General features: G+C 50.4%; 1 protein-coding gene across 1 annotated transcript in view; it reads right to left on the reverse strand.

Annotated features, from left to right (window-relative positions):
- Nucleotides 1-9,611, reverse strand: part of LOC102378671 (lon protease homolog, mitochondrial) — a gene marked incomplete at its 5' end in the record, with an annotated part of 38,930 nt that extends 29,319 nt beyond the window's left edge. The window contains one exon of the mRNA XM_006038729.2: nucleotides 9,513-9,611. Coding sequence (XP_006038791.2) covers nucleotides 9,513-9,611 — 99 coding nt within the window. The remainder of the gene's footprint in view (nucleotides 1-9,512) is intronic.
- Nucleotides 9,612-9,615: the final 4 nt, after the last annotated feature.

Below are 9,615 nucleotides of genomic sequence, written 5' to 3' on the forward strand. Positions count from 1 at the left end.
CAAGACAGAAATGACAGAGGAGACTCCACTTGTGGGGGAGGAATGGAGAATCTCTGTAAGAGAAGCTGCACAAGACAACTGGAGACAAAATGGAAGGGGAGGAGGGCACAGCAAACAAAAGATCAAAAGACACGGAGGGTAAGAAACCCAGCAGACAACAGAAGTGGAGATGAAGCAAGGTGAAGAACCAAAGAAACAGGCAGGGAAAAGGAAGAAAGGGCAAGGAAAGAAAGTCAGGGGAAAAAAAACAATAAACCTAATAAAGAGGAAGGCAAGTCAGAGCTGGAAAGAAGCTTCCTGCCATTAAATCCCCTGGGCTCTAGCCCCAAATGGAGAGCAGGGGATAGGAAGCAGTGGGGAGGTGGGAAAACAGAAGCTTACTGAATACAAACGCAATCATGCAGCTTGCAAGAGCAATAGGCATGCAAAGGGACTGGGGGGAAGCAGAGTTGACCACAACAAGCAGCACCACAGATGACCCTTAAAGAGACCGGGGCACTCAGTTTAACATAAGCACAACTACACTGATAATTGCTTCAATTAATGGCAGGCATGTCTTAATGTGGCAAAGCACTTTTGGTGTCTGTCACTTTAAGGCTGACAGCAGGTAGGTGCAAGCCAGCCCTGATGAAGCGGCCATTTTAGACCCAGGCCCACAGGGCTAAGGCAGCAGTCTGCTGCAAGCAGCTGGGGAGCATCAATACCAGGCTGAGCTGCTGCTCACAACACCTTGGAGGTAAGGGAGGAACTACAGCATGGTAGGAGGTTCCTAGGGACCCAGTGGGGTCCCAAGCCCCAGGGAAAAGGTGGTAAGCCTAAAGAGAACAAGACCCAGCCTGGGAAGGGGCTTTCTGTTTGTGGGCCTACACAGGGGCTAGGGCCCCTGATTTAGAACAGGCAGGGGTGAGGCCTGGGGCTCAGATGAGCCCAGTTGAGATTAGCAGGAGACGCTGGGCGGACCGCCCTACTGTGACAGGGGAGCATACTTGGGGCTGGGTCTCACGTCGGCCCACCTGCCAGTCTAAGTAGGGCAACCTGTCCAGTCTCGCCTGAAACAAGTTGTTATTCCCAAAACTGGTATAAATTGTGGGAGGCTGCTCATTTTAATGCCCCAATGCCAAGGGTACTGGCCACGGCTCCATACAGTCCCTACACCATGGCCCATGCCTCACAGATGGCATCCTTGAGTTGTTCTTTGCTCCGGCTCATGGCCAGGCCAAACTCAGCCAAACATTTATTCCCCTTCCTCCCCTACCCCCTCAGCCTTTCACCCACTGACTCTTCAATTTACATTTTCACTGACTGCCTGTCTTGCATGCATACCAGCCTCTGGCTTCTTTACTATTCATTCCATCCAGGAAAAGCACACACCAACTGCAGATGCTTCCTCAGCCTGACAAAGGGTATTTATACCTGAAAGCTTGCAAAGAAGAATTTTTCCAGATATCCAAGTTGGTCTAATAAACGATATCAGATTTACCCAAAGAACCTTGTCTGCCTGAGGGAAATGTGTGTGTTCTTCTGGAATGCCAAGAGAGAGAGGTTGGCTAGAGCTGAATTGTACAAAGCAAAAGAAATGGGGGTTTGAGGGCTGCCAGACTTGGTATTGTTCATCTATGCAAACTACGCAAGCTCAATATGCAAGGTGCTAATGGAGGGAGATGGGAAAGCAACGTGTATCACCCAATTTCACATAGCTGCAATTTTGAGGAAACAGGGAGTAAATCAGACGGCTCTGAAGAGTCTACGAGCATAGCAAACACCAGATTTATTACATTATGTACAGGACAGGTTTCATGAAGAGGTGGGGCTGGAGGCTGTGAAAGATGATAAGAAATTGATGAAAGTGGTAAGGATGGCACTGGTGAGAAGTTTCACAGAAGGACAAGTGAGAAAAGTGTGAGGAGCAGTTGTGGGTAAACAACTAAAAAGGTGGATCAGTGATTTGGATAAGGGTGTTGAAAGCACTCTGTCCAAATTCGCAGATGCCACCAAACTATGAGGTATAGTAAATCTGATATCAGTCAGCCAGGTCTGACTGCTTACGTAGGCTCCTAGCTGATACACAGGACCTCCACCTAACCCAGGAGGTGCACAGCCCCACCAGGGGAGATGCCCTGTTGGATCTGGTCCTGGCCACAGACAACCTGGTGAGGGGTCTGTGGGTGCTCAACCACCTGGAAGACGGTGATCATCGCCTGCTGGAATTCACCATCCAGCGCAAGGTGGCGAAGGCCTGCAGCAAGGCAGCAGCCCTGGACTTCAGGAGGGCAGATTTCAATGAGGTAAGGAGATCAGCTGGGGAGACACTGAGGTCCCGGAGGGGAGGGGAGGGGAGTTGGGTGTCCAAGAAGAGTGGTCGTTCCTTAAGGAGACGATCCTCCAAGCCCAAAGGGAAGTAAACCCAACACGGATCAAAGGGGCAAGAGGGCGCAAAAGCCCCCATGGCTCACCAAAAGCATCTGGGAACAAGGATGCTAAAAAGGAGGTGTACACCCAATGGAAGGGAGGGGCCATCACCAGGGAGGACTATACCTCTGTTGCTCGGGGCTGTAGGAGGGCAGTCAGGAAGGCCAAGGCGGAGATGGAACTGAGACTAGCTACCCGGATTAAGGACAAGAAGAAATCCTTTTTTAAATACATAGGGAGTAAAAAGAAGGTACCAGGTAACGTGGGGCCTCTGCAGGACACGCTAGGAAATCTGGTTGTCACACCAGACAGCAAAGCTAACCTATTTACCAATTTATTTGCCTCATTTTTCTAAGCAGGAACTGGGTCATCCCCCACACCGGGACCCCTGTAGGCCCCAGGGGAGGCGCACCCAGGCCTAGGGTCAGAGAGGACCTAGTCACGGAACTTCTGGAAGGACTGGACGTATTTAAATCAGCAGGTCCTGATGATCTCCACCCCACAGTGCTGAGGGGATTAGCAGAGGTCATTGCAGGACCCCTGGCACAGCTTTATGAGCACTCATGGTGCTCTGACATTGTGCCAGAGGACTGGAATAGGGCCAATGTGGTTCCCATTTTCAAAAAAGTGAGGAAGGAGGACCCAGGAAACTATAGGTTAGTTAGTCTTACCTCGGTCCTGGGTAAGCTTTTTGAGAGAATTATCCTGGCACACGTCCGCAAGGGGCCAGCACGGGAGATTATGCTTAGGGGCAACCAACACGGGTTCATGAGAGGCAGGTCCAGTCAGACCAACCTGGTGGCCTTCTATGACCAGGTCACAAAATCCTTGGATGCAGGTGCTGTGGTAGATATAGGCTTTCTGGACTTTAGGAAGAACTTCAACACTGTCTCCCACCTCATTCTCATTAAAAAACTAGGAGACCATGGCGTTGATATTGACACAGTCAGATGGGTCACTAATTGGCTGGAGGGCAGTGCCCAGAGAGCAGTCGGGGATGGGTCACTTTCGACCTAGAGGGATGTGGGCAGTGGGGTTCCGCAGGGCTCAGTCCTCGGGCCCATACTTTTTAACATTTTCATCAGCGACTTGGACAAGGGGGTAAAAAGCACCCTGTTCAAATTCGCAGATGACACTAAGATGTGGGGAGAAGTGGGTACGTTAGAAGAGAGGAATAGGCTGCAATTGGATCTGGACAAATTACAGGGGTGGGCAGATGAGAACAGGATGGGTTTCAACACTGACAAGTGCAAGGTACTGCACCTGGGGAGGAAGAACCAGCAGCATACCTACAGGCTGGGGAACTCCCTTCTCGTCAGTTCAGAGGCAAAAAAGGATCTTGGAGTCCTTATTGATGCCAAAATGAACATGGGCCGACAGGAAGGCCAACCGTATCTTGTCATGCATCCACAGATGCATCTCAAGCAGGTCCAAGGAGGTGATCTTCCCCCTCTATGCGACACTGGTCAGGTCGCAGTTGGAGTACTGTGTCCAGTTCTGGGTGCTGCACTTCAGAAGGAATGTGGACAACATGGAGAGGGTCCAGAGGAGGGCCACCCGCATGATCAGGGGCAGCAGAGCAGGCCCTATGAGGAGAGGCTAAGGGGACCTGAACCTGTTCAGCCTCCACAAGAGAAGGCTGAGGGGGGATCTAGTGGCCGTTTACAAACTAGTTAGAGGGGACCAGCAGGCATTGGGGGAGTCCCTGTTCCCCCGAGCGCTAGCAGGAGTGACAAGAAGTAATGGTCACAAGCTGACAGAGGGTAAATTCAGGCTAGATATCAGGAGGTGCTACTTCACTGTGAGGGCGGCTAGGATCTGGAACCAACTTCCAAGCGAATTCGTGCTGGCTCCTACCCTAGGGGTCTTTAAAAAAGGAGGCTGGATGAACACCTTGCCGGGGTCATTTGACCCCAGTACTCTTTCCTTCCATGGCAGGGGGTCAGACTTGATGATCTGCTCAGGTCCCTTCCGACCCTACCAACTATGAAACGCACTGGAGGGCAGTGAGCAAATTCAGGCAGATCTGGATAGACTGAGGAAGTGGCCGTATCAGAATAGGATGCAATTTAACATGCAGGTGCAAGGTACTGCACCTGGGGAGAAAGCATGGTACACTTCCCAGTCTGAGTACCATGGCAGTGGAAAGGGATCTCAGAGTATTAGTCAAAGCAAAAATGAACATGAGTTGCCAACGTGAAGAGGTAATAAGTAAGGCTAACCCCACTCTTTCTTGCATTAGGAGGTGCATCACAAGCAGGTCTATGGAGGTGATACTTCCCCTCTATGTGGCATTGGTGAGGCCGCAGCTGGAGTACTGCGCCCAGTTTTGGGCACCACACTTCAAGAGGGATGTGGATAACACTGAGAGGGTTCAGAGGAGGGCTACTCATATAGTTGAGGGCATGCTGGTAAGATCCTATGAAGACAGACTGAGGAACCTGAATCTCTTCAGCCTCCTCAAGAGAAGGGTGACAGGTGATCTTGTGACTGTCTACAAACTCATCGAGGGGCAGGGGAGGTCAGCAGGGAATAGGGAATACTTTGTTTACCAGGGTGCCCCTTGGGGTTACTGGAAATAATGTGCACAAACTGAAGGAGAGTAGATTTAAGATCATCAGGAAGAAATTCTTTACAGTGAGGGTTGCCAAAATATGGAATGGGCTTCCAAGAGAGGTGATGCTTTCCCCTACCTTGGGGGTGTTCAAGGAGAGATTAGACAAGCACCTAGCTGGGGTTACTTAACCCCAGTGCTCTTTCCTGCCTAGAGCAGGGGGTCAGACTTGACAATCTACAAGGTCTCTTTTGACCCCAGAAATCTATGAAGCATGCTTACCTAACATGGATGGTTGTAAGAAATATCTTGCTGGTGAGAGAAGTGCAACACAGATGGAGCTTGATGAGATCATCTAGGTGCCCATGCAAGAGGTGCAGGGAAGAAGAAATGCTGATATGCGTTTTGGGAGTGTACATCTGCAAAGGGGATGTGAGAAAGGGTCCACTGCTTTCTGAGGCGTCACCAAAATAAACCTCTTGTTAGCATGGGAGATGGTACTATATGGACTTGCTAAACGGGTACTTTGCGTCAGTTTTTCACCAGTCCCATGGGACGCACCTGCCCATTACGGGACAGGGAGGCCCAGGTGAGGGAGATTCCTTGCACTCCATCAATGCTGACCTCATGAAGGAACACCTTGAGAGGCTGGATATCTTCAAGTCAGCCGGCCCTGACAGTTTACACCCCAGGGTACTCAAGGAGCTGGCTAGCATCGTAGCTCAGCCACTGGCACAGATCTTTGAGAACTCCTGGAGCTCTGGTGAAGTGCCCAAAGATTGGAAGAAGGCCAATGTGGTGCCTATCTTCAAGAAAGGGAGGAAAGTGGATCCGGCAAACTACAGGCCCATCAGCCTGACCTCTATCCCGGAGAAGGTCTTGGAAAAGATTATCAAAGAGGCCAGTCTTAACAGACTGGCTGATGGCAACATCCTGAGGGATAGCCAGCATGGGTTTATTGAGGGTAGGTCTTGTTTGACCAATCTTATTTCCTTTTACGACCAGGTGACCTATCACCTGGACAAGGGGGAAGAGATTGATGTCATATATCTTGACTTTAAAAAAGCCTTGGATCTGGTATCCCATGATCACCTCTTGGCAAGACTGGCTAACTGTGGCCTTGGCCTCACCATGATCCGTTGGCTGGGGAATTAGCTCCATGGTAGAACTCAGAGGGTGGTAGTTGACAGAAGTCAATCGTCGTGATGCCCTGTGACCAGTGGGGTCCCTCAAGGTTCTGTCCTAGGGCATATACTATTTAACATCGTCGTTAATGATGTGGACATTGGTGCCAGAAGCGGACTGGCCAAGTTCGCCGACAACACTAAACTCGGGTAAAGCGGGCGCAGGACTTCATTCTCCCATTGTACTCAGCCTTGGTGAGGCCACAGCTGGAGTACTGTGTCCAGTTTTGGGCTCCACAATTCAAAAAGGATGTGGAGAAGCTTGAGAAAGTGCAGAGGAGAGCCATGTGCACGATCAGATGTCAGGAAAACAGACCTTACAACAACAGGCTGAGAGCTTTGGGGCTCTTCAGCCTGGAAAAGCACAGGCCCGGGGGGCACCTGGTGGCCACCTATAAGTTTATCAGGGGTGCTCATCAGGACCTGGGGGAATGTCTGTTCACTAGAGCGCCCCAAGGAATGACAAGGTCGACTGGTCACAAACTCCTTCAGGACCGTTTCAGGCTGGACATAGAAAGAACTTCTTTTCTGTCCGAGCCCCCAAGGTTTGGAATAGACTGCTGCCAGATATGGTTCAAGCACCTACTTTGAATGCCTTCAAGAGACATTTGGATCTTGCTAGGATCCTATGACCCCTGCTGACTTCCTGCCCCCAGGACAGGGGGCTGGACTTGATGATCTTCCGAGGTGCCTTCCAGCTCTAGTGTCTATGAATCTATGACTCATAACAAAGGGACCAGACAAAATGTTATTAAAGACTTTATTAACATGTTTTAAAACCAGTTTATGGAAAGTAATAAGCCTTTGCTTTCTTCAAGGGCTGGCTTTCATTGAAAGAGTGGCTGAAGCTGGGGCTGCATGAACTGAAATACTACATTGGTCAGGACAAGGAAGAGATCAGAGAAGAACAGGCAGAAAAGCGGAAGAAAAGGAATGGATACACTTGTTTCACTAAACTGAAAGAGGGAACCGACAGGAGAGATGGAGAGTTTCAGATGGTTGCTGAGGTAGTAGTTTCATGGGGTTCTGCATGAAGAAAGAGTTCTGTAAGGGACTTTTTTGTGAGAAGTCAATATATGTTTCATAGTAGCTAGGGTCAGGAGGGACCTGAACAGATCATCTAGCCTGACCCCCTGCCACAGGCAGGGAAGAAAGGTGCAGGCAGGAATGAATGCTGGGTTCACAAGACCCCAGACAGGTGATCGTCCAACATCCTCTTGAATTTGCCCAAGGTAGGGGCGAGGACCACTTCCCTGGGAAGTTGGTTCCAGGTTTTGGCCACCCTAACTGTAAAATATTGCCTTCTGATCTCTAACCTAAACCTGTTCTCCATCAGCTTATTACCATTGTTCCTTGTCACGCCAGGTGGTGCTGGGGAGCAAAGGGCTCTACCTTTTTGCTGTTGATCTCCCCTGATGAGTTTGTAGGCAGCCACCAGTTCCCCCCTCAGCCTCCTCTTGCTGAGGCTGAACAGGTTCAGGTCCCTCAGTCTCTCCTCATACGGCCTGTCCTGCTGCCCTCTCACCAAACCACCAGGTGGCCCTCCTCTGAACCCTCTCCAGGCTGGCCACATCCCTTTTGAAGTGCGGTGCCCAGTACTGGACGCAGTACTCCAACTGCGGCCTGACCAAAGTCGCATAGAGGGTGCGTATCACCTCTCTGGACCAGCTTGAGATGCACCTTTGGATGCATGACAAGGTATGGCTGGCTTTGCTGGCTGTGGTCTGGCATTGGTGGCTCATGTTCATCTTGGAGTCAATAATGATAAGGGTGTTTCTAATTTTTTTTTTTTTTTAATTTTTATTTTAATTTTTATTCTTTAACAAAAATATTCCCTGTGTGTTTGCCCACTATAGGCCACATTTTATAGCCATGCTCAGTGTTGGCTGCATTTAATCAATTGTCCCCCATGCTCATTGAGGAAAAAGCCTAGCCCTGCATTAGAGTAAACCTTTATCTTGTATTTGAATAAATAAGGATTTTTGTTTTCTTTTAAAATCTCAGAGCACTGTATACTGTTTACCTCATTTCTCCACCCAATAACAAAGATAATGATCATTTCCATTTACAAATGGGGAAAACAAAGCATAAACAAGTGAAGTGATTTACTCAAGGTCCCTTGGAAAGTTAGTGACAGAGCTAAGAGTGAACCCAAGAATCCCAGGTCTTAGTCCTCTGCTCTAATTAAATCAAATGGCTCGCGGGGGCAGGGGCACAGCTTGAGGCTCCCGCAGTGAGGGAGGGAGGGAGGGCTGGGGCAGGTGCTGCACAGTCAGGGCAGTGTGGGGTGCAGGATGGATCTGTGGCTCATCCGGGGGGCGACAGAGGGGTGCGACTCCTGCTGCAGCTTGCACCCCGGGGGAGGCATGGGGGACATGTGTCCCCTGAATCTGTGCATGGGGTGAGGGTGGGCTGGGGCCAGAGGCTGAGCCAGGGTCTTCCCAGTGGGAGGGGCTGGACTGGCTGCCAACCGGACATTGTGATGAGATATAAACAAGTAACAAAGCCACAGGATCATAGCTTTTTTGACCCCTATATCCCTATAGGTTTATTAGTTAGTGCTGAGACAGGCAAATGTCTCCCAATTTTCCTCCCTTCACTCTTGAACATGAAAATTACACATCCTTGAGTTAGTCGATAAGGTGCATCTCTACTCTGCCTTCTGTACTACAGTTGTACGGTTTAAGTGTTTTTCCAAGGGGGACACCTGGGGAACATAACTGATGGCTATACCTGTACATAATCTGTGTACAGGTCCAGGCTTAACATATACTGCAATAGGTGGAAGGAAGCACACTAATGCAACGGCATAATGGGATGGGGGAGTGGCACACAAATGTATTTAATACTAACTAAGCCAGCTTTCTGCAAGCTGCGAGCCCTCTTGCTTCCCCTGCTTACACTCCTTCCTACCCGGCCAGCAGAGAATTTCCTGCTCTGCATGAAACAGGAGACTAACTCAGATCCAGGAGACAAACAGATCTACATTAAGTGATCTCCATGCCCACAGGAGCAATCATGTAAAGCAGCAGCAGAAGCGCCTCTGTTCCCACCTTTGTAGGAGAGCCTTGTTGCTCCCATATCTCAGCTGAAGATGGCAGTGGAGCTGAGCCCATGGGAAGAGGAGCACCAGGCTCTCCTGTGAGCAAATGCAGAAGGCGCTGGTGAGGGTGGGGGGTTACCCCGATGAAGCAGGAACCGAGGCGGCTGCAGGAAGAAGCTCCCATGACAAGGGCTCAACAGGAGTCTTAGCGCCACGGTACAGGGTACAGCCCAGCAACTGACGGCACAGGCCGGCCCTGGCGGAGGGGGGAGAAGAGCCCGGCCGGGAGGCACAGAGGGAAGGGGCTACGTGGAGCCGTTACCTCAATGATCTTGATGAAGCGCGGGAAGACCGGGTTCCGGGTCACGGCGATGAGCGGCACGTTGGGGAAGTGCTCGGGGATGAGCAGCGGGGTGAGTGCGGTC

Source organism: Alligator sinensis, unplaced genomic scaffold, assembly GCF_000455745.1.
Source record: "Alligator sinensis unplaced genomic scaffold, ASM45574v1 scaffold2149_1, whole genome shotgun sequence".
NCBI lineage: Eukaryota > Metazoa > Chordata > Crocodylia > Alligatoridae > Alligator > Alligator sinensis.